Consider the following 25,396-nt stretch of genomic DNA (forward strand, 5'->3'; position numbering starts at 1 on the left):
GTATACATTTCCTGCCAAAAAATGAACCATACATGGCAGTTGGAATTTTTGAAATGCATCCATTGAACGCATTGAAGATGAACTTGCCAACGAAATTTTTTATCCCTCCCACTCCTAGACCTACCACTCTTCCTAGTCAATGATTGATTCCAAAAGATGTAATTTCCTTTTCCTCCCAGCTACATTGTAACCTCTTTACCCCTCCACCCTCCCTCTCTGACCAACATCCCACCTCCCTTGATCAGAAGGTATATAGTAAAGTTTGTTTCTATGAGGACCACTTGATGATGACGTTCAGCATCAAAACCTGGGTCGTGTTTCTTAAATAAAGTGTGTGGCATTACAAAGTCTATAATTCTATTTCATTTCAAATGCTATTCAAATTCCATAAAGTTACGCCGAAGACAACAAATCCACATGAATGTCTTGTTGTTTAGGTAGGATCAGTGTCATACGATACTGAACAAACACGTCTTATTTGCTATTTTTGTTACGAACATGCGAGAAGCACCCAGATAAAATTTCAATGTTTCAGATATGGCACTTAATATTATTCAATGAGGGGATGCCCATGCTGTCATGGTGACAGAAGACCAGGGAACAAAGCTCTGGGTCCACCTCCCTTTGAGGTTGATTGTCTCCCCTCTTCAAGTATTTAAATCATCTTTCAGTTATGGAATATACAGAAGAACACTACAGCCTTCTGAAAGCATATTCACAAATGACCCTTGGCTTTTGATTTGTGCAGGTAGAAAATTTTCAATGCAGCACCTCGTTTTATCTGCATTGTGACATAGGCAAACTGAAAAGGTTTCGACTTACAATTGAAGCTGCTCAAACAAAACTAGGTTATATAAAATGAAACTTAATACATATACATTTAACAAACATATAACATTATATTTGTATAATAAAATATGCAAATAAAAATTATTATCACACTTTAATGAATACAAAGTTACGTTAATTAACATCAGCACCATAGAACTTTTCAATGTTAAGTCCTTGACATCGAACAGTGCTATGATACAGACGTCTTCTCGGCATCAAGCTCTTTATTCCCCTTGATGGCCACCAACTGACTGAAATAACATTATGGGAACTTCCCAACTTCTTTTATTGGCTACAGGAATTGACCTAACTTTGCACTCAAAGTTAACAGCTCAAATGCCTACATTCACTCTTTACTGAAAACCATCGTAGCTAGAACAAAATTCAGAGTCTTGAAGAAATATGTTTAATGCGCAGCCCTGAGGAAATTATGAAATTATTTCTCAACCTTCTTCTTGAAGAGTCCAGGTCTTTGACCAATAAGAAAACCACTCAAAACAAAGTACTATGAAAATCTTTTCCTTGGGTTAACCCATACCTTTATTTCTGCAATCAGCACTTTCACCTTGCTCTCCTTCAGCAACCTTTAGCATTGGCGACTCTGTTTTTAGTTTCTTCTGCAGTTTCCTTCACTGCCACCTGTTCTAGGCCTTGTTCCTGCCATATTAATTCTCATTTCCCTTCCCTAAGTCGATCTCATCACCTCTGTCTTGTCGATGTTATCTCCATGCTGAATTATGTACCAGCTTCGGTTTACCAAATTTAGCACCAACCAGTTTGTTAAATAGGGCTTATGTACGGAGACCACAGACACCAGCTATGCTATCCCCAGTTTTTCTACATATTCTCCAATTGGCCTTTAATTTCTTCTAGACTTAGCACTCCATCAGTTAGCAGCGTTTTTATAACAATTCCTGATAATTTTTTGACATAAGGCCACATCCCAACAGTCCATTCGCTCCAGTTTGCCTTCCAATTTTTCGCAGTAGGCTTAAAATGGCACTATCAAAGCATGCATCAAAACCATGACCATTTTGCCAACTAAAGTGACAATACCTTCGTGAAAACACTGTCGTGCGCGCTTAATCTCTACTCTCCAAGCGACGAAGATTATTTCTCTTGGTGAGGAGCTACATGAGGACGCATAATCAGATCCCGTTCTTGACGAATGCATCATCCCAATCCTGAAGTATTCTCTGAAAACGGACACGGCACCGATAGAGAGAAGTACCCTATAGTTTCTCTTGCACTTTTGTTCAAGTGTGCTCTCGCTCATGTCCACCTGCAATCCGCTCTACTCATTCCATCCCTCTTATGTCACCATTGCCAATCAGTGGCGGAGCATTGCCGTGTTACTCCTCTCCCCACACATCCTGGATATTACGTACGACCGGAGACAATCACGCCCCGACTACGGGATCAGAATGGGCCCACGTTCGAGATGATGGCGTCGATACATAATCAATGCAACGAAAGATACATTTTCATGAATCCGGTTCCGCAGGTTGCGTCGCCGAGCAAGAGCTGACCTTCGCTTGTGGTAATTTGTTCATCTACCATGAAAACAGCGCACAGGACATCCCCGTCTTCCTCTCCCTGCGGCCGCAGACATGTGAACTTGGTTCGAAGGAAATGCAAAACCGGATGCATGGATAGGCAACTAGGCAGCTATAAGGAGAGGATATATCGCCGGGCCTATCCCCTGTGGCCAACCACTTCCTCCTCTTCATCAGCAGCACACTTCCCCCGCTCCCCGTCTTCCGGTATGTGTCCCCGCGCACAACACGCCGTCGCCATGGCGCGACGACATACGGGACACCGACCAAACGTCACACGATTGCGTAATCTTGACGAGGACTAGTTAACGAGTCTAATGGGCAACATTTTCGGAAACAAACTCCAACGTTGGTCAAATCCGAGGAGCAGAACACACAAAAATTGCGCTTAGCCGTCCTGATTGTGAAATCCTTGAAATGCATTGGTTCGTTCTCTAGGGCACCGACGAAACTGGCCTGAATAGGAAGAGATATGGAATTTTACACTACGCGGTGAAACAACTGACGGAGTAACGGGTCTAAGGATTCCATATGAAAGCTATGCCGACCTTTTAAACGTTAATAGCGTTCTTAACGCTATAATTAGAAACCTGGAAAATGCATGACTTAAACGGTAAAATTCCCTACATATTCTATTGCTTTTTCGCTATAATTACGACAAAATGTTAGAGGACTGTCCAATTTAGGGTGATAGCATTTTTTTTATTCCTTGATTTGTCTTTTTTATAATTTTTTTATATTAATAGCTTAATATGCAATGTATAGTGCAAGTGGTACAAGTTTCATAGATTTATATCCAGTATTGCGTAAGTGGAAGGCGTTGGAAGTATAAACATGTTCAATTCACCTACGCCTACTCTGATAATGAAAATCACTTTCCATGAAATAGTTCCTTCAAATTTGGGAACAATAGAAGTCACCTCAGGGCTAGGTATTGACTATGGGGGAGATAAGGAAAGGACATCACATTGACTTTTGCTAGATAATCAAGATTTCGCAAAAACCGCCACACACGCACACGGCCAAGAGCAATTTTTGTGTTATAACGTGTTGGTAGCAACCAATTTAATTGCCAATATTTCTGATCATGCTGTTAACGGCATTCGATGATCCCTCGCAATGAAGGCAGCGGTATTAATGTTGGCTTTCGTTACAGCAGTGACTGCAGCTCCACATTTCTCTGCAATGTGGAGCTGCAGTCACTTTTCATTCTTCCATCTTTAAAATTCGCAAGTTATAATCTGAGATTTAGTGAAGAACAGACCTAAGCCTTGTGTAGGCAACGTCTGGCGAAGTTGGTTTACGCGAAAGCAAAATAATGTTATTGCAATTTTTCAACTAGAACAATTGTGAGAGGCAAGCGAATAATTTAAAATACATTTGCTCTGGGTCAGTTTAGCTCAGCCACGCGACTCGTCCACCCTGCTATTTTAAATTTAACTGTTCCGAGCATCGCCTCGAGTATTGATGTTGGGTTCCTGGGAAGCCAATTCAGCCGTAGTTCCACAGGACTCGGGGGCCACCAGAGATTGCCGATAATTGGAAAAAGATTAAATTGCAGGAGCGAGAGCATGCTTTCCAATTAACCTTTAAATTAATTAACCTTCAAATTTTCCCAATTACGGGAATAAACAGCATAGCGTATCCGGGAACGCTCATTGGTTTCAGTGGAAATCCTGATTCCACGGAACTCGCAAATCGCGCAAATGAAAGCAACTCGAGACAACGTAAGCATCGCATTTTGCGCGCTTCCTCTCCAACTTCCAAGTCAACCCCATTCACCCATATCTTCCCCGTGTTCGTCTCCAAAAACCCTTCGTCACAGCTAAGGCAAGGAATTTAAAAAAAAATGGAAGTTAACTGGAAGGGATTGCTTAAAAATAAACAACATTATTAAAATAGCGTCTGAGATCACGAACTGCCTAAATCGCAACGGGAAGCGAAAATCTCATCGATTGCGTGTCTATGTGGCAGTATTTTGGTACAAAATAAAATTCCACGGAGGTCCAAAGATAATGCTGTCGATATCACGAGAACATGAGAGCCGGGAAGTGCGTCTTCCGACGAATGAAGTGCGCATGCGCCAGCCGCGGTTTCCGGAAATCACAGGAATCCCCCCCATGGAGGCGCGCGGGACTTTCCGAACGCCCCGCTTCCACGACACCCATTGCCGATTGAAGAGCGGACACGCACGCGTGCCTGTACCTATCTGGAGATCTTCAGTCGAAACGCGTCCAAAAATCTACGCGCGATCCAAGAGGCGAGTTTCTGGTCTCAGCGGCGCGACAGGGAAGAAAGCGGAGGTTCATCTTTGTCTGGGAAGGCGGATCATCGTCCCATCCGGGTGAGTTGGTGGAGGAGGAACCCACGCTGCACGGAGGCGGAAATAAGTCGTGCACACACATCCAACCGCGCACGAACACATGATACGCTAGATTTGCGGCGCGTGTGAAGTCATCCGAGGCCCCGGGGCAGCGCAAGTGCGAAGTAAAAGCGTTGCAACACGTCGCCCCAACGCCAGTGATTTTTTTCGAATGAGTCGATTACTTTTTCACTTTCATCATGCGTAGTTATATGGCGGAAACTAATGTGTTCGTAAAGAAGACAGCTTCGGGATTACAACGGAAATACATTATTTGAGATCTCTTCAACTCGCCTCTGGCATTTCCCGAATGTTGTGCGCGTGCCTGTATGCGATGGATTTTTGTGAGCAAGATAATTTATTTTTTTTAATTCACCTGAATAGCAATTAATTCTACCTTTAACATTTTAACTGAGCGTGAATGACGACTTTGTCCAAATATCCACCCGCGGATAAAAGCCGGCCTTATTTCCACGTGTCAGCGCCCCCAATAAACAATACACGTAAAAACAGCGGGAGGTCTCAGAACTACAATTTTTTACGTCAAAATGATAAAGATTTCCGTGGAGAAACATTACATTTGTTCCATAGAAATATGAAACAAATAATTCACTAACATGGAGCGTGAACATTTATAAACGTAACAAATTAAATATTTGTTTTCAAATCATAATTTATCGTATCAAAGACGACAAAATCTAACGTGATTTCCTAATAGGTTTTTAGTATTTTTTTGGCCCTATGGAATGTGGGCACCATTGAAACCTCGGTATTGTCGTCTCATTCCCTCCGAATGGCGAATCCATTGCAACTCGGAAGAAAAGTGACGAGAATACGTCGTACGATATTTAGTAATAGCCTGCGAGGGGATGTGATTGCGAGACTTTTACTTCAATCTGCAGAGTAACAAAAACTTTAAATAGACTTAAGTAATGCAATGAATTACCGTCCATTGGTGATACTGTCCCAGTTTTTTGTAATAAACAGGAAAAGACGCGCGGAGAAAGTCCCGTGCTGGCCCCACACCAGATTTCCGAGTCGGGAGACTTCCCTCCCCGAGACGGACGTACGAAGGGCGATCGAGGGAATAGCCAGGAAACTACCCCCGGGTGGGCGGCCGCAAAGCAAAGCTATACGAGAGGTTGCCGTATCCTCCTGAATTCCATTCCCCATTACCCCAAGAGAGCATATTTCACATGCAGAGAGTACTAATGGGTTAACCGCCGCACTATAATAATGACCACCATAATGACATTGTCGCTTATGTGTGATTCGGGCTCGAGTGATTCAGAAGCGTGCCTACCAGCGTCATAGCATCTCCAACGACATTTGACGCCTATAACGCGTAGACTGTGGGATCGAAATGGTGCTGTGACTAACGCACAGGCTTCCCACCGGGAGATATTTTTCACTGGTATCCCGACCCCTACTTGAGGTGCTTTGTGGAGAGCACTTTGAGTGAGTACGACGTCCGTCGGATGGGACGTTAAACTGCGGATCCCTTGGCGCCTTTCGACAAGAGTAGGCTAATGCCGACGCCGGGTTTTTCTCCACCCTCCCTTTCCCATCCATTCCTAATGGCGCAAATGGCCGTTAATTCATGTTCTCATTTAAAGATCTGAATGATTCCTTAAGCTTGTCTTTCGACACTTCGTCAATTCCTCCGTCTCCAGCTCAACTGTTAAATACCTTCCCAAGCACTCGCTATCTTCTACGTAGTTTGTTCGGCTGGATATTATCGCAATGTTTTCCACTTTTTGGCCTGTAAAGTCTCCAATTATCTTGGAGATACGTCGATCTTATCGAGTTTTCTTTTGCAATTGTTATGACCAATCGTTGCTTATCATTCGAGTTTTTTCACTCCAACAACCAAATCTGCGAATTTGAAGACCGTACCGCTAAGAGCAGGAGCATCATGTTGTTTACATCGAAGCAAGTTTACCTGTCACGCGTTGATGCGTCATAACGCTCGGGCGAGTTGGACCTTATCGCTGCGGCAGAAAAGCATCATTTCCTTCTTGACTTCCACTTCACATTTATCAATATTGCTCATTCACGTAAAAAGGAGCCGTACGATTGCAGGAAGGTGGAATTAAGAACTATGGTGTGCTGCCAAATTTACTCTCTATGTGCTGGGGTAATTGTAAATGCCAATTACCATGGACAAACATTTGATTACAATTAAATCCTTCAGAATGCAACTAAATTAATATCTTCACTAAAGAACATCATGAACTGAAAGAACTAGCTGGCTACAATGTTGATATAATCCTGGTGATGAGGACGGAGAGGGGGGCAGGAGTGAGCGGTGCAAAGTCCCCATTCAGACTCTTTCTAAGGAAATTCACTAAATCTAAACAAAAAAATAGCTGTGAGGAATGCCATTCCTCAAATAAAAATTTTGATCAATGACCACCAAAAATGATATCATAAAATTTCAAATAAGAGCACAATTTCTAGTTCTGTCAAAGCCTAAGGATGATTTTAAAACTATGTGTACTTTTGATGAGTATAATCTCTCCAGGCATTATAGGTGCTACTGAACTAACGCCACTCAATTGTGATTGCACTTTCTTAGGCATGAACGGGGCAAGCACGAGGAAGAAGGGCAAGCCATGCCCGAGATGCAAGAGCCAGGGCTGCAACTGCAAGTGCGGCGACAACTGCAAGTGCAAGCATGTGGTAGTTGTCCGACCACGCCTCTTCTCCTACTACACAGACATGATGCACTAACGACATCAAATGGGCCAATTAACTACCCTTTCACTTATGAGAACAATTTCATTCATTTTACCAAAGAAAAATGTGTTCCTCATAAACCTTAGAGTAATTTTCCACTGCATGGATCACATTTGTAATTGACCTAATGTAAAAATAAACACCAATAAAAATATATGTTTAACAGTATTTTTTTAGAGGTAAGACGTCTATCAATCTGTGAAGTTCTCACATTTGTGTGAACGCCAACAGCCAAATGCATAAAAGTTGTTGTTGTGGCTATTTCTGTGATTTCTCTTTAAGTTTCCTTGAATGTTAAAAAGCTTCCATTGAGAGCCTTGCTTAAGTAAGCAAGGTAATATTATTACTTCAATAACAGGATTTGTGAGGCTCAATGAGAATTAAATTTTGGAGCATACAGGGTCGCACCCAAAAGTGGTAGGACTGATTTTTTTACAGGAATTTTATTGACGATATACTTACATCGACTTAATAATCTTCAAAGTATGCTCTTTGAGCTGCTACACACTTAGTATAACGTTGCTCCCATTCCCCGTACGCCCGCTGGAAATTTTCTTTGGGGATGCCGTTGATGACCCTCGTCGAAGCCTCTTGAACGGCCTTGATCGAGTCAAAACGTCGTCCCTTGAGCTGTATTTTCATCAGGGGGAAGAAGTAGTCCGGTGGTGCCAGATCGGGAGAATAGGGCGAGTGCGGCAACGTGGCAACGCCGTATTTTGCCGTTGCCTGTTGGTCGACACTCAGAATTTTCGGCACCATCTTGGCGAACACCTTGCGCATGGCCAAATCCTGTGAAATAATGCGTTGGACGTTGGATGCAGACAGACCCAACTGGTCCGCAATTTCTTCACTGGTTAAGCGTCGGTCTGTGTTCAGCAGTGTCCTCACTCAGTCCACATTCGTGTCGGTTCTTGCCGTCGACGGCCGTCAGGAGCGATGGTCGTCTTCAACGAGCTCCCTACTCTCTTCAAACAACTTGTGCCACTCAAATACTGTGGAACGGCTTAAGGCAGTGTCCCCATAAGCCTGCTTGATCATATCGAGGGTCTCAGTTGCCGTCTTCCCGAGTTTCGCACAAAACTTCACGGAATAACGTTGCTCTAAATTCAGATTCATTTTGTTTTTCGACGCGGACAAAAAACTTGCTTCACTAAAAACGGTGTCCTCACTCAACGACAGCCCGCAGGCGACTGAGGTTGATGTTGGTCTGTTGCTAAGAGCCCCCTCCACCTTCCCCTGCCAGGCAGACCCCCCTCCACCGCTCCGTTCGCTCCAGAGAAAATCAGTCCTACCACTTTTGGGTGCCACCCTGTATTATCAAATGCACATAAATACCCAACTAATCATCAAACAAATAGAAAATGACAATGCAATTATTGCATTGTAATGCATATTAGCGGATGACTCTGTCAAAAAGTTGCTGTCACAGCATCTCCAACAGTTTCTTGTAAATAGAAAATGAGTGAGATTGGGTTCAAATGCAAGACATCAAAGTTACCTAATCAATGCAACTTTACCTTATAAATACACAACTGCACCAATTTTTGTCAAGCTACCAAAACAACTGACAGAGTTCTGGAGACATCAGAAATATAGACATACATATTACTCCACCCTTGCTATTTTTGATGCCTCTGCGCAAGTATTTTGAGGCTCTTTGGGAAAGGGCCTCAAAGATCTCTGCAGATTAGCCCTTCCAATCCTCAACTTGTCAATTAATGAAGGAATATTTCCCCTTGTCACTTTATTCTCGCCTCGCCTTAATTTAAAATTTTTGCACTCATTAGACTTTTGCCACTTGAACACAGTTCATTTTGGAATGCCTAAGTTTTTTCACGAAGGCAGTGCTTTGCTTTTTGCTGATGAGCAAAAATAATCTTTGATAATTTACTCAAAGTTGAAGTTACCCACCTCACTGTCATATCACAGGAAACAGCTCCTAACTCACCACAAGCACACTTTGATTCAATTCCATCCCATTCCTCAACTTGAACTGCTCCAAATAATAAGACTACACTTGTAATTGATTCCCAACTTAAATGCCTCAAGTGTCCACCTTTGCTTTTAACACACGACCAGCTCCTTGCGATATTCTGGCCTCCTGTTTATTTAAACCAGACGATCAGTGCCCAAATTCTTCCGTTTTATTTTACAAAGATCCTTCAGAACCCATTCCAAATCAAATTTCTTGGACACAGTGATGCATTTTTCTTATTTTTAACAATTTTGGACAACATTGAATCAGGTATTTAAAACTCCATGCAGATGTCAATTGTGAACTTAACCATGGAATCAACTAAAATAAACTCTTTATTATCCATGCTAATGGATACATGAGGAAACACAAGAATATCAAAAAACATAATCAACCAAAATATGCGGAAAATATCATCATATACAAATGGATATACATGGAAACTCTTCTTTTTCATTTCGTGTGATTAATTCAAATTTTTTAGCCATGAAAAATCAATTTTTCCATTTTTCAGCCGTTTTTATTAAAGTGTGGAATTATAGTTTTGCAAGAACAAAGAACTATTGGATCAAGTGAATAGAGCAGAACGTATTTTCCTCAGAATACCAAACCAATCACATGGTCAGAAAAAACAAATGACTGGCAAAAAACAAATATTGACAAAGAATTGCTGATACAGATTAACTTTCACCATATGCCATACTGATTAAAATGACTCGGGATAGATAATTAACAAATTATTTTTTGAATAGTAAAGCTATACACTTGCTCTCCTCAAAGGATAATATGCAATTATCATGGCTAATGAATGCGAGGGAAATGATAATGAGAAAGCATGAGTAGTACATAAATGTTTCATGAAAAAATTTAACATGATTTACCACTATTTATTTTGTGAAAGTAAAACCTATTAGGAAAGCCCAGGCATTTCAAACTCATATTTTTTGAAAAGCATATCAAAGAGCCAAAGCATTTAATTATTTTTATCATTTTAATTTTTTTCAAAATTTCAAGGCGCTGGGAAGAGAGAGAGAGAGTAAAACAGATAATATGCAAAACAAATATATTCTCCAACCACTGACAATCAAGAGTGTACTCAATGTACTTGTAGTTGATTTTTTTCAACTGTAAAGGAATTGCATTTTGTTGATGCAGTTTATCAGCCATTGCTACATAAGTAGTTTTTTTTCCACAAATTTACTTATTCACCACCAAAATCGATTGTGAAAGAGGATTCTTTGCTAGCAGATTACTGTAATATTTGCACAGTACCATTCGTAGCCTTCACTCAAGATTGGAATCAAATTAGTGGTTCAAATCGCAAGACCTAGGGGCTTTGGGGAGTCTGGGAAAACCCAAGGTTAAATGAAATTGTGCTTCACTCGCAAACGCTTCTGTTTAGTTAAAGGCTGTGATTTGGCAGCTAACCAAGACGTCAGTGCAGCCTTCTCTCCCAGGGTGGAGGAGAGTGCAGGCACATGCTTCCTCAACGTGGCGCTAGGCTGTTGGGTCCCCTCTATGCCACTCAAGGAGAGGGAACAGGCCTGGAGGCAACTGGTGCACATGGAAAATCCTGATGGTTGGTTTTCCTGGGCAAGTTCGGAGATAACTTGCAATTGAGAAATTGGTGGATCAGGACTGCAGCCATAAGTTCTATTTTGAGTTTTTTAAAGAATATTTTGGGGATTTACTATCTGAAGTTGGGGACATGATTGTCCAGGGGTAGAGCGTTTGACTACTGACCAGAGGACCCAGGTTCGATTTCTGGACATGCCTCCGAACACCCTCAGATTCACCCGAGCTCTGTGATTTTTGGTGTCTGAACTTCCTGTGAAACTATTGGCAACACAGAGAAAGGTGCTGCCCTCCCTTATCGCCCTGATGTGTTAGTATCAAATGCCATTGGGCTTAGTACTTCAGGAGCTCTACTCTTGCCTCTGACTGAAACTGACACTTGGGTTAATAACGATTGCTATATGCTTATGTATGTATATGTTTCCTGTTGGCTCACCATTTCAACAGGCCTTTAAGCAAACTTCAAACAAAAACACACTCACCTGATTTCAACATGTTAAGTGCTCTTTTATACAGAATATTCTCCTACATTGTTACATAGGGAAATATCAGAAGAGAGAGATAGAAGCAACACTTACCCTGAGGAGCCAGGTGAGCACCGAGTCCCTATATGGGATGAACGTCCGTTTCTTGGCACTGCCATTGCCCTCAGATAGTGCCGCTATCACCTTGCCCAATGTGAGCAGTGATCGGTTGATGCTCACTCCCTCCTATAAATTAAATGCGGTAAGTTTGATGACAACAACAACATAAATAATAATCTATTAATGGTTGAAATTAACAAGATTAAGATGGAGAAATTGGCCGCATTGAAAGACCACAGTTTGAAGTGAGGTAAATGTACTGAGGGCACACTGAAAACGTCAATTATATCGTTTTGGCCATGCCCCCGAGGGGAGTAGAAGACTCGCTGACATGGAACATTTCATGTAGCCATTCTGAGGTGCTTCAATGAGTGCACTTAGGTCACGCAGATGGAATGCTGAAGACTCTGGATTTGTCTACTTCACTTGCACAACCCTCATAAAGAAGCCACATGTTTAATGGACACATGTGCTTCCCCAAATTCCAATACCATGACTTGCATTAGTGATAAATGAGTCTCTGGATGATGTGAAATTAATGATTGTTGATTCTCACAGAGATTTGGAGGGATAATTTCTGGATGCGTTCTGAATCATATTATAAAAGATTACTTATAATGAATACAGACACACAGAAAGACTCCTGGATTTCACAGAAAATGAATATTGCTCAAAAAATATTTCTCAGATTCAGAGGCTGACATGACATTTCTTATATGAAAGGTGGTTTTAGTATTTTTTTATCACAGTATTAATTCCAAATAAACACACATTTATGTAGCTGAAATTCTATAAATCAAACTTCTCTAGATAAACATTTCAAAAGCTCCCAACTTTGTAAATCTAATTGGGGCATTTTTAAGGGAATACACAAAAGTAGTGCTTCAAGATGAAAGTGCTCAAATTTTTTAAGCATGAGCAAAATGCTTCTTTCCAATAATTGAAAAACCTCCTTCAGTCAAACTGAATTTCCACTTAAGCATGCCCATTTGTGAGCTACACTGAGAGCTTTTCCAGAAGGGGCCTCATGAAACAATTAGCCATGCTTGAATTATTACATTTTCGTTTTCCTCTACAGATTCCTCAAAATTCTCACTCATCTATTGACAAAACTTCAAATTATGCACACTTTGATTCTGTCAGAATATTGCCATTATTTTTAATTCACAATTTGTCAAAACATGTCTCAGTTTAAAACAATCCACTAGAAACCACCATAATGGTTAAGTTATTAGTCTTCTATGTGTAAATGTGCAGTGTTTCAGCCTTCTCAGTCTATCGCATAATGAAGTATTGCAGCTAACAATTAGTAGCCAAAGAGATTTGAAGAAGACTATGCACAGACATTTTCACAATCATACAATGCACTGGTTTCAGGTGACAGAGACTACTGTGTACCTCACCTGTCAAGGTTATGGTGATGTTTACCACAATATTCATAAATTGTATGAAAAGTTGGTTTATCATATTAGTACTTCAGGCTAGGAGGCAGAGAATTCCTACTCAAGGTAGGTAGAGGAAATTAAATGCAGTAACGTGAAGATTCTATTATGAGGATTAAGTAACTAACAGTGTGGTGCCCACTAAAAAAGTTACCATCCTAAAATGTTATGCAAAGAGTACGCTAAGTGCAACATAATAATGACTGGCAATATATTTGCAGACAGGAATAATATTTAAATAATTTGGTGATGAAGAACAAAATGAGAAAATCATAACGAATTTATGCAAAATTTGGGAATTCTCAGCTTCCTTTGCCCATGATACTTCCCTGATAAAAGAGCATGTAATTTTAACAAGAACGATCACTTCTACCATGCAGAGCAAATAAGAGATGTGGAGCACTGATGGCCAACACTTCCAGGCAACGAACCCTCCAAGCCCATCTAGAAACAGATGGCTACATCTTCAAATGTAGCTATATAAAATTTATGAGAACACGCATATTCTTTCTGATAAGTCCTTCAATCTCTTCAACAATTAAATATGTTGTTAATTAATCCATTTTCAAATGCTCTAACCATCACACTGAATTCAGAGAGATATAACAGTATGGGTTTACTGAGAAGGATGCAATGGGTGCTGTTAAATAAGAAAAGGTATTCAATGACATTAAGTGAAGAAACTTATGGGATTAAAACTCCATCGGGTTAAAAGGGACATTGAACATTTTTCTAACAACTGATTCTTGATCTTTTTAATTACATGTATAGACAAGGAAATGACCCATGTGCTCGTGTATATAAGAGGGCCAAAATGCCGAGTCAGCACTCATCTGCCCTGAGGACGATGCACGAATCAAGCATCAAAACGTCGGCCAACATGGAACCCCTGGCCCGGTAGAAGAGCCGAGAAAACTTCATCAAGCTAATACTATGCTTGCTTGTTATCTCTTACAGTATTTCCTTGCCTATACATGGAACTAAAAAGAACAAGAATCAATGGCCAAAATGCATATTTTTCTATTTACCTAGTAACTTAATAGTTATTATTTTCCACTGCAGTATCCATATAACTGCAGCTTCCTATTTTTTTAATAAAAAACAAAACATAGTTCAATTTGCAAGCATACCCCAGGACAAAATACAAAAAGCCTGTAGTCATTACACCTTAGCACCACATTTATGGAAAAAGTGGTACTATCTGCTCAAATTTAACACAACCAGTAATCCATAAGTATCTTCTATGATTATTCTCAAGCTTTTGATTCCATAAATCACGCTATCCTTACCCAAAAACTCCAATGTTATGGTAACAGAGGACCAGCATTGGATAAATAGCTTCACCATGGGGAGAAAACAAATTGTTAAACTCCATTATATCACATTAGTAAAGGAATAGCTCCATTCAATCAGCCCCACTTACAACTTATCGTAGTGTTCCCCAGGGAAGTTCTCAGCCCATTAATATTCCTAATATATATCAATGACCTACCTTGTTCAAACAAAAGAATAACGAATGTTTCTCATACTCACTTTGAGAATGATGTTTCACAAGTGATCACATGCTCTAATTAGCAACAACTAACATATGATTATCAAATGACACAAATTAAATATTTAAATGGTCAAAATCAAACCTTCTCTCGCTAAATTGCATAAAACAACATTTCTCCATTTTCACCCATATCAGGCTGTGAAATTACAAACTATAATACATATCAATCAGTACCTAGCCGTCTTGTATTTCAGATGTGAAATGTGATAAAGGTGGTGAGGAAGAACTTTCTACAGAGGGGGAAGATGGATTTGTTACAGTGAGAAACAAACTTAGATGCCATAAATCACCTATCATAGGAACATCTACTAAAGAACGATATCTTGCGAGGATTTCTCGTCGATCCCAAATCCATGTATTGAATTTCATGCTCTTTACAACGATTAACAGTTTGGTAAACTATGTGAAAGGTGGAACCCATGAAACATCCACTGACTTAGAGATTGAACAACTTCAGGTGACGCATGGATATTATATATCATTTCTGGTATCCATATGCCAAGATTTTCACGAGAGCCTCAGTAACCCCTCATCTTGGTCAAAATGTGTGTTTGTGGGTAATTTTTCTTTTTTGAAGCCGCGCCTGCAACCAATACCAAAAGGACAACCTCTTATATGAAGTTCTTGCACATAAACATTCAGCTCATAAGCAATATATAACTGGACCTCAAGGTTCTAGTGAACGAGTACTAACCCAATGTGATCTGTGCTAACAAAAATTGGTTGACTGCAAGTGAACTTGATACTCTTCATGCGCTTGAGTATGTTATCGCTAGTGCTTTTTGCTGATAAGTGCACACAAATGGTGGTGTTTTGATTCTACTTTCTGAATGTTTTTCCCATATTCCAATTGGTTTCTCATATGAATTTCTCAATTAAGAACAATCACTTGAATCCTGTGTTGGTTAGACTAACTTCATTTAACATCTATGCTACCAACACTGAACCTACTAGAGTGAGTGCCAGTTCTAAAACCATTTTAGATATTGTATTGACTAATATCAACCTTGAACTTGTACAAACAAATACCATTCATTCCCAGCTATCAGATCACTACCCACTTCTTTCTACAATTGCTGTGTCCACATTCAAAGAAATTAAAAAATACTACATAGGTATTTCTTTGATCATAACATGATCACCGTTTGTGAATTATTAAATTGCCATGAGTGGTCCAATTTGTTTTGCTTGCAGTCCTTTAACGAAAGCTTTGAATATTTCTATTCCATCTATGTGCACTACTTTGATTTCTGTTTTCCTCTTGTCCTAATCATATAAGAAAATAAAGCTCATTTGTTTAATACAAAAGTCAGTGGGTCTCAGATGAAAATCATTGGCTTTCAAAGATGCGGCTGTGTGTTACAAGAGCAAATCAAATCCAGCTGACTGTCAGGTCAGTATTCAGGAAAAGTTTTTGCCAAACCTAACAGTGAACTAAAAAATCTTTCAACGACCATAGACTTACCAATGCACACAAAAAAGCTAAAGAGAACTGGAAAATTATAAACAACTCCGAGGGTACACATAATTTACAACAAGGTCTTCAACTGCATGACTACTGAAAAATTGTATTCCAAATTACACTAAAATGGCCTCCATTATGAATGATTTCTACCGATCTCATCAAAATCCCACAGTTTCAGTCAATTCGACTAAGTATTCTTATATTCCTAACACATTCAATTCCTCATTATACCTATTCCCCTGTTCAGCTATGGACCTGACCAATATTATCCATAAATTCCCAAACCAATTCAGTCCTGTATAAGATGGCATCCCAGGGATAGCCATAAAAAGATGATTTAATATAATTAAAGATCAGCTGTTATGCTGTTACGTCTCAGGCACTGATTTCAGAGGACCCGGGGCGATTACTGAGGGAATCAGCATCAGAATTGAATGTTAGCAAGCAAATAATGCATCAGATGGTAAAGGAGGACCTACAATACGTCGCACACAATAAAGGTTAGACACTGCTGTCTGAGGCTGCCAGAACAACGCAGCAATTGCTCGCTACAACCTACTATTGTGTTTTCTAAAATATTAAGTGGCGAATCAGATTCTTTCTTGATGAAAAAATCTTCACAGTTGACATGAAGCTCAGCCGGAGAAATGATCGCTCGCTCGCCCACAACCCCGAGGACATTCCAATTGTTGCTCAACAAAATTTCCGGCAAGTGTTCACATCCTAGGTGTTGTGTCCAGTGAGGGTGATATCATGCCGCCACATTTCATGTTGTTTAGTCCAAAACTGGCTCTCAGATAACATTGACATGTTCTAGTCAAAAAAGTTCTGGCCCCTGAAAAGCTCAGACTTGAACCCCCTCGACTATTATGTTTTGAGAGTAGTCGAAAGAGTTATATATAAGACGAGGCACCCTAATGTCACATCTCTACGCAATATTAACATAGCAGCATTCGCGAATATGGACAGTGCTGTTTTAAAGAGTACATGCGATCAATTCAGAACAAGATTGGAGGCGGTCTTTGCAGCTGAAGGGGGTTACATTGAGTAATGTTACTCTAGACAGATTACTTGTATGTTTCAGGATTTTCATTTGTATTTTCTTTAAATAAATTTGCTTTTCAACAAAAGTTTCTTTTGTCTGGATTTAACTGCCATACCCCATAGGTATACTATTGTTTTTTTTCTAAAATGGAGAAGTTTATATCTGAGGTGTCTAATACGAGGTCTGACGAAAAAGTATCGCAAATTTTGAATTCCGCAGGTTACGTATACTAGATTTTTGAGTTTTTTGTGGCTTTATGTATGGTACTTATGTCTCTCACTTATGCCGAAAAGTTCGGCCATTTTGAATGTTCCATTAACTTTTGACAGCTGTTTTTCTGGGACATGTTTTGGCTTGTCTTCAATTTTTGCCTTTCCCAAAAAATGGATCGAACAATCAGAATCAAATTTTGTGTGAAAAACGAAATTAAGTGTACGGACCCATTCCAAATGTTGACTGTGTTATAAGGAGAAGCTACCTTGGACTGAAGCAACGTTTATCGGTGAAACATCGGAGGAACAAAATGTTATCAGAAGGCCGAGAAGATGTGAAGGACGAAGAGCGTGCCGAATGCCTGAGCACGTCAACAACACACAAAAACATTGATGAAGTGAAGAAAATAGCATTGGCCAATCGTCGAATCACCGTAGGAGAAGTTGCTAAGGACCTAAACATATCAATTGGCTCTTGCCATTCAATTTTTACCAATGATTTGGGCATGACACGGGTCGCCACTAAATTCGTACCAAAAATGCTCATTTTTGGCCAAAAACAGCAATGCATTAACACTGCTAATGAGGGGTTGGACTCTGTCTCCGACGACTCAAATGTGCTTCAGAGGGTCATAACTGGTGACGAATCATGGATTTATGGTTATGACGTGGAAACTGAAGATCGTCATTCCTATGGAAGCTACAGCATAAGCCAAGGCCAAAAGAAGTGCAGCAAGTTCGGTCGAAAGTGAAAGTTTTGCTTAGTTTCTTCGATTGCAGGGACGTGGAGCATCATGAGTTCTTGACACAGGGTAGAACGGTAAATAAGGAATAATACACGCAAGTTATGCGTAATTTGCACGAAGCAATCCGCCACAAACGCCCTGATTTGAGGAAGAACAAAAATTGGCTTTTGCACCATGACAACGCCCCTGCTCACACATCGTTACTTGTGCACGGCCAAAAACAACACACTACTGCCGCAGCCACCGTAATACCCAGATCTGGCCCCCAGTGACTTTTTCCAGCTGCTGAAACTGAAGAGGCCCATGAAAGGACAACACTACGCTACAATTTATGAGATAAAGACTGCATTGAAGGAGGAGCTGAATAAGATCACAAAAAACGATTTTTTGAAGTGCTTCAAGGATTGGAAGAAACTTTGGCACAAGTGAACAATATCTAATGGGGATTACTTTGAAGAGGACAAAATTGATATTTATGAATAAATACATAATTTTTGAGAAAATACAAAAGTCAGGATACTTTTTGAACAGACCTCGTATTTGTGTATGCACAAATATGCACCACATCTGGACAAAATCTCTGGACAAATAACTGCATTATTATTTTTATATTAAAAATCAATACCTCAATCATAGTATTTGAAATTTTTTGGCCTAGTCATTAATGAGACCCTAAGTTGGAATATTAATGCAACTCTTCTCATAAAAAACAATTCAATTTTCATTTTATGGTCTCTAAAGAACAGAGTCCATCAACAAACTATGATATTCTTTTACTACATCCACAAATAAATGCATTTCAAATATGATTACTTAATCTGAGGCTCAAGTTCCCAGCTATTGAAATCATTTACATGCTGAAAGAAAGCATTTCAGACCATTTTTAAAACAAAAGAGCATATGTCATGTAGACCATTGTACATTGAGCACAAAATCTTATCTCTTCCATGTATTTTTATTTATATACCTGCTGTCAACGCTAAAAAAATATATTCATTTGTATCAACAAAGCTATACTCTTCATACACACGCTACAAGGAAAGTGAATGCTACAAAGAGCCACAACAGATTAAGACTATACCAAGTGAGCCCACAGTATTACTCAAGCAAAATAAATGATACACTTCCCTAATTAATAAAAAGCATAAATAAATTAAATGAGTTTTAAAAAACTAAAATTTATCCCATAAATCAAGCTGTTTATTCAATTGAAAAAGATTTGGAAAACAGATATAAATTTTATTAAAGACTGTCCATCATACAGTAATATTGTTTAAATTGATATGGTGTTTTATATTAATATCTGTGGATATATATTAATATATACAATATATGTGGATATATTTTAATATATATATATTAATATATATATATATATATATATATATATATATATATATATATATATATATATATATATATATATATAATACAAAGCTTTATCTACTACATTCTTAAACATGATGAGCTCTATGCTAGGATGTAGCTACAATCATTCTTATAATAAATATTACACTTCAAAATCAGCACTACAACATTTGAAATAGCCAATGGTAAAGGTATATCACATGGAGATGGCCCAAACTGCAGCATATTATGCCTATACCCAGCAGCCTGCTTGCATTTATTCATTTAAGGCTTACAGTACAGCATAATCTCAGAGAATATTTTATTATCACTATTTATAATGGACCTAGTGATGCAACAGAAGTTGAATACATCCCATTAACAGTTTACAACTCACCCTCATTCGATCTCCACTGGCGCTTGTCTGAGAAGAAAGCCTCTCACTTCCAGCCAAGTCAACAAGATTGATCTTACTGCGACGGCTTGTGTCATGAATATCACCACCACCAAGGCTATCCTTCTGGAAGATGAATGTGTCAATATTCATAAATAAAATCATGGTTATATCATTTTATATCTTTGCAATCAAGAGGTGTATTCCTGCATGTGCATTTCCTTTTTTTCAAGAAGTTGAAGTGTGAATAAGACCATATGTAAACTGTATATGTATATATTTTGAGTAAATTTATTTCAGTACTAATGGTTTCCATACATAATGGCATCATAATCTGTATTAAAATGCTTGTGAAGCAATATCCTTAGATCACCCCAATAAAATTAAATAACAAAGACCAGACAAAAACAATACTGACACAAGGTTCAACTAAAATTTTCAGGGGCCAAGAACTTTCTTCGGTGGAAGGAAGACATAAAGACTTAGGAAGTGGGAGGAAGGCAGGTGGGAGAGGAGGCAGAGAGGCGAGAGAAGGGAGGGTTAGATCAGGCAGCCAATAGAGGAGGAGGAGAGTGGAAGAAAGGCAAGGGGAAAAAGAACCTAATGAACAACAATGAGTTATGGGTGCCAGCATGGATCCCAAACAGAAGCCAGTAAGCTTCAAAAAGCCATATTCAGGTCTGCTTCAGGGTTTTTAGTTAGACTGGAGAGTCAGTTTGTGGGAGAAAGGCAACAATAGGAATTTTGTTGCACTTATGCAATGTGACATTGCAGAGGGAGGGACGTTTTGCGAGACTGGAAGACTGGCTGACAGGGACAAAGATAAGCTGAATGAACAGTGGTTATTGATATGGGCGTTAAGTGGTGTGGTACATAGCCCTATGTCAAAAGTGGAGCAGAGGTCAAGTTGCAGCAGATAACCTGCATTGTTGGATGTGCAGCAGGAGGAAGTCAAGAGATGGTCAAGCATCAACAGGGAGATGGGGAAGGGAGGAGGGTGTTGAGAGTGTGGTGGGGTGGGGGTGTTGAGACACCTGGTCTCACTGCATGGTGATGTGGATTTGGGCAGGGGGGATTTAGAGGGGGGCTGGGTGATTTGGAATTGGTTGGGTGATTGGCTGGGTGATTTGGAATTGGGGCATTTATTCATAAAAGATGGACACGTCTGGAAATTGTTCCCCACAGTCTGATTATTTTTGTGAATGGGAAAAAGGTCCTTTAAAATGGATTAGAGATATTGAATCCCCAGGAATTAAATAGAACACATGTTGGAAAGAAGAAGAGTATCTTTGGTGGAGAGGGCTTTGGGTCTGTAGGAGTGTTTGTGAATTTTAATGGAGAAGAGATGCCTGGTATCTACTTTGGAGAAGGAAGTGGCAGAGATTATTGAGAGAAATTTTGAAAGAATTAAAGGATAGTTAAAGATTCGTTTGCGACAAATAGAAGGGAGTATGGGAGTGAACATTAGGTGTGGGCAGAATAGCAGCTTCTGCAATGAAAGCATCGTTGTTTGTTTGTAAGTTTTATGTGGACATAACAGTGAAATTTATTGTCTTTAAAGGAGATGTCCACCCCAAGAAAAGTTATTTCAGAAGAGGAATTGGTGGAGGTGAAAGAGAGAGAGGAGTCATTAAGGGTGCAAATGGAGTATTTATGGATTCTGTACAATGTGACCTGAGAAGCAAAAGGTCATTGATGAATCAGAACCAGATGAGTGCTCTAACTTAAATTGAGGAGGAATTTTTCTTCAAGAGGATAGAGGTAGATATTGTCATAGGATCATATCTGGATCATATCTATTTTCCATGTCACTGCCTTTCACCCTGAGGTAGGATTGGTTATTGAGGAAAAGGAATTGTAGGTAACAACAGAAACACAAATATATGAATATAATCTGGATAACAACTTTACAAAACATAGATACACCAGTATACTCATGAACATGATTTACATTTTGATTGTCATGCCATATTTAGGAAAAGTGGAAGGGACATGTGGTGGGTGGGATGTGGCGGGTGAAGGGACAAGGCGATGAGGGAAGGTGGATGATTTTAATGGGCCATATTAAGCCTGAGAGGTTTTAAGGTTTTAAGCACTCATATGAGGGCCATCTCGTGTGTTCTCACCTCTTTGCTGCTTATGCATTTGGTGATGATTTTGATGACCAAAACAGAGAAGCTGTTGCCAAATGTTTTGCAGTCGGAAGCCATATAAGTAGAGATGGGGTAATTAAGGCAGGCAGGAGATTTAGTTGAGCAGTGACGGTTGTTCATATGGATGGAAAAGATGGTAATGTAATCACCCATGCAGAAGGCAGGACAAAGTTACAGGATTGGTGGTAGAAAGCAAGTGTTGATGTGGAGGTCGCAATGGAATGATTGTTAGGTTAGGTATTAGGGACACAGAGGTGGTGGAGCAGTTAAAATTGCAACATTTACAAGGTGGGGGGTTATATGGTGCAAAGAGGGATGGAGAAGATGTGGAGGGATGCACTAGTGGTATTGCAGATTTAAAAATGCAAGCTTAATGGGTGTTCGAATGAGACAGTGGTACAACTTTGGGAATGGAAGTAATGTGGACTCATTGTTTTGTAGAATTGGGTAAGGTTTGCATATGGTGAGTGCATGATTTCGTAGGTCCTGGGTAAGAGTAAGTCGATGAGATTAGGATTTTCTGAGTGGTTTATTTAAAGGAGATTGTTGGGTAGAAGTTTGATTTTGTTGAGCAAATTTTCTGGGTACCCATGTTTCTAGAGTGAATTGTGTATATTAATTATGTAATTATGTTCGCAGGGGGAAATGAGGGATGACTAAGTTTCTTGTTCATGGGGCCGCAAGAGGGTGATGTCGTCAATGTAGTGATTTTTATGTGTAGTTTGAGAGTTTTGTGTTGACAAAAGGTGCATGAATTTGCCCTTGCGAAGATTAGCTCATGCTGGAGCCATAGGTGTACTAATTGCAGTGTATTTTGCTTGCAGATAAAATTTACTGTTAAAGATAAATGTATTTTTGCTGAGGACAAATTCAGTAATGTCGATGCCTGATTCCATGGTTTAAATAATAATGGTCCCGAGTTAGCTTTGATTCTATTTACAGATTTTCCCTTCATACTTCCTGACAATACTTCACCTTCCTGCATAGTGCACCAATTTCACCCTTCCATTGTAACCTCACTATTACTTTGGACTGCATCTTCCACCATACTTCTTTCACTGTTTGTCTCCCAACTCAGTTTATTATTTGTCTTTAGACTTCCTTCTTACTAACTCTGTTTAACATTCTTCCATTTCCTACTCTGCTTAATCTTTCTATTATTTCATCAATAATGAAAGGCTTATGGTTCTTATCTATTTACTATTCCCAGTGTTCCCTTTGTGGCTTTTGATTGCCTTTTTTGATACATTCTCATTTTTCTTCAATCTATTTTTCTGCTATCTGACCTCACCCTAAATTTTCTCTACGGCAAGCTGATCATTCTTTCTGGTCCAAGTATACTTAAGCCTTTTGTGGTGCCTAAATCAAGTATTTGTAGTTATCAAAACATGTTTCCAACAAAACTCTATTGCTTTCTCCCAGCAGTCATTTCTTGCTCCTAAATTATAGTCCCCAACCTGACTAACATCTCTCCCTTTTCAACAATTGCAGAATGTAAAAATAATTTGTCTTGACTGGGATTTGAACCCGCATCCGTCAATGCCTGGCCGAGTGCTTTAGTCAGCCATGCTATTAAGGGATCCTCTTTACTCTGAAATTATGACTCCGTCAAAAAACTACTGTTAGAACATCACCCACAGTTTCTTGTAATTTGTCAAAGGTAACACACCCTTTGTCCTGCAAGAAAGCCTCTTGCTGGACCAATGGAATATTCACCCCGAGGATTATGAAATACTGGATAAACATCACTCTGTTCCATATTAGAGTGCATGCAAGCAGACAAAGAGCATTCCTGGCTATGAACATAGGGAGGCTAGAAAGTGGAAAAAATTTGTTCGAAGAGAGGGTAGGGAGACTGTGGAGCTTCTAAAGAATATTCATGAAACTCTGAAGTAAGCCAAAAACATTTGACTCATGTAGGTAAGACATCACAAATACAATTAAAAAGGCCCATTCCCTTCCAAATGCCTCTGAATTACTTTATATTAAATACACTAAACTTTAGATTAAAAAAATGTATAGTTCACAATATGTTGATTACTACTGCAACTGTTTTTCAACTATTCTTACCTCTGTTTGTGTTAGTATTATGCTGAAAATGCTGTGCGATCGAGAACTTTTATCATTCATCTCTGTGGCAGCTGTAGCCCGACGACTGTTGCCAACTAAAATCCATTCCTGGCAAAATAAAAATAGAGATAAAGGTAACATCAAGAGATGATGCCAACATCAGAAATTCATCAATATAACTACATCTAATATATTGAAATGTAATGAAATAATTGACTTTGTAATTCCACACACTTTATTTAAAAACACACGACCCAGGTTTCGACGTTGAACGTCATCATCAGGTGGTCCTCATAGAAGCACGCTGGCTATATATACCTTCTGATCATAGGAGGGGGGGGTTGGTCAGAGAGGGAGGTCGGAGGGGTAAAAAGGTTACAATGTAGCTGGGAAGAAAAGAGAATTACATTTTTGATTTAGAAGAGTGGTAGGTCTAGGAGTGGGGAGTGGGAGGGATACAAAATTTCGTTGGCAAGATCATCTTTCCAACGGACACATTTCAAAATTTCTAACTGCTCCAAAGCATCGAGCCTTTGACCTTTTTCTTCAAAATGAATAATTTTTGTCACAAAGTCACTTTTGTGATCACTTTCGATGAGGTGTTTTGCAAAGAGGGATGTTATGTTCTTATTTTTTACACATGTTTGGTGTTCTTTAATCCTTTCTTTAAATTTCCGTCCTGTTTGTCCAATATACTTTGTGCTACAATCCGAGCACTTTAACTCATACACTCCACTCCTCTCGTTTTCGGGGACTTTGTCTTTAGTGTGAGAGATCAGGTTCTTAAGGCATGAACGACTGTAAAAGGCACATTTAATTTTTTCTTTAGGTAAACTTTTAATTACTTTTTGAGAAATAGTCCCAAGACTTTTTTTTAAATAAAGTGTGTGGAATTACAAAGTCAATTATTTCATTACATTTCAATATGTTATGCAAATTCCACAAAGTTACGCCTGAGACAACAAATTTTACATCTAATATGTTTTACCAACTGAAATATGAGTCTTGCACAAGTGATTTAGTTATGGGTGGCTCATCATGATTCTTGTTCATCACAATGGCTCAGTCAAATGCAGGTGATTGAGATACAGGGTACGGCAACATAACTTCCTTTTTTCAAATGCAAAACCCTTTCAAAAAAGGAAGTTATGTTGCCACACCCTGCCTACATCAATAATAATAACTCATAAACAAAGTAGTCAACTGAGGTTTTGGTTTAGTGCAAAAAATACAAGATGTGTTCAAGTTCCAAGATTTCATAATTTTTTCTGACAAACTACTTATGCCAAAAAGTTGAAACTTCTGTTACTTCTCAAAATAACCTCCCTGTACATAAACATACGTG

General features: G+C 39.3%; 2 protein-coding genes across 3 annotated transcripts in view; one reads left to right on the forward strand and one right to left on the reverse strand.

The window, feature by feature from the left end:
* Positions 1-7,656, forward strand: part of LOC139695615 (uncharacterized) — a 41,426-nt gene extending 33,770 nt beyond the window's left edge. Inside the window, exons 1-2 of one of the 2 annotated variants that reach the window (XR_011702332.1) lie at positions 3,829-4,731; positions 7,328-7,656. The gene's annotated coding sequence lies outside the window, so the exon portion shown is untranslated. Of the gene's footprint in view, positions 1-3,828; positions 4,732-7,327 lie in introns of those variants that run through there. The other variant, XR_011702331.1, reaches the window with a different exon arrangement.
* neb (kinesin family member nebbish) overlaps positions 1-25,396 on the reverse strand; it is a 111,918-nt gene that overhangs the window by 78,059 nt on the left and 8,463 nt on the right. Inside the window, exons 5-7 of the mRNA XM_071583995.1 lie at positions 24,052-24,159; positions 19,832-19,954; positions 11,617-11,748 (exon numbers count right to left, since the gene is read on the reverse strand). Coding sequence (XP_071440096.1) covers positions 11,617-11,748; positions 19,832-19,954; positions 24,052-24,159 — 363 coding nt within the window. The remainder of the gene's footprint in view (positions 1-11,616; positions 11,749-19,831; positions 19,955-24,051; positions 24,160-25,396) is intronic.

The sequence above is a fragment of the Hetaerina americana genome, unplaced genomic scaffold (assembly GCF_022747635.1).
Source record: "Hetaerina americana unplaced genomic scaffold, ioHetAmer1.1.p SCAF_1, whole genome shotgun sequence".
NCBI classification, from domain to species: domain Eukaryota; kingdom Metazoa; phylum Arthropoda; class Insecta; order Odonata; family Calopterygidae; genus Hetaerina; species Hetaerina americana.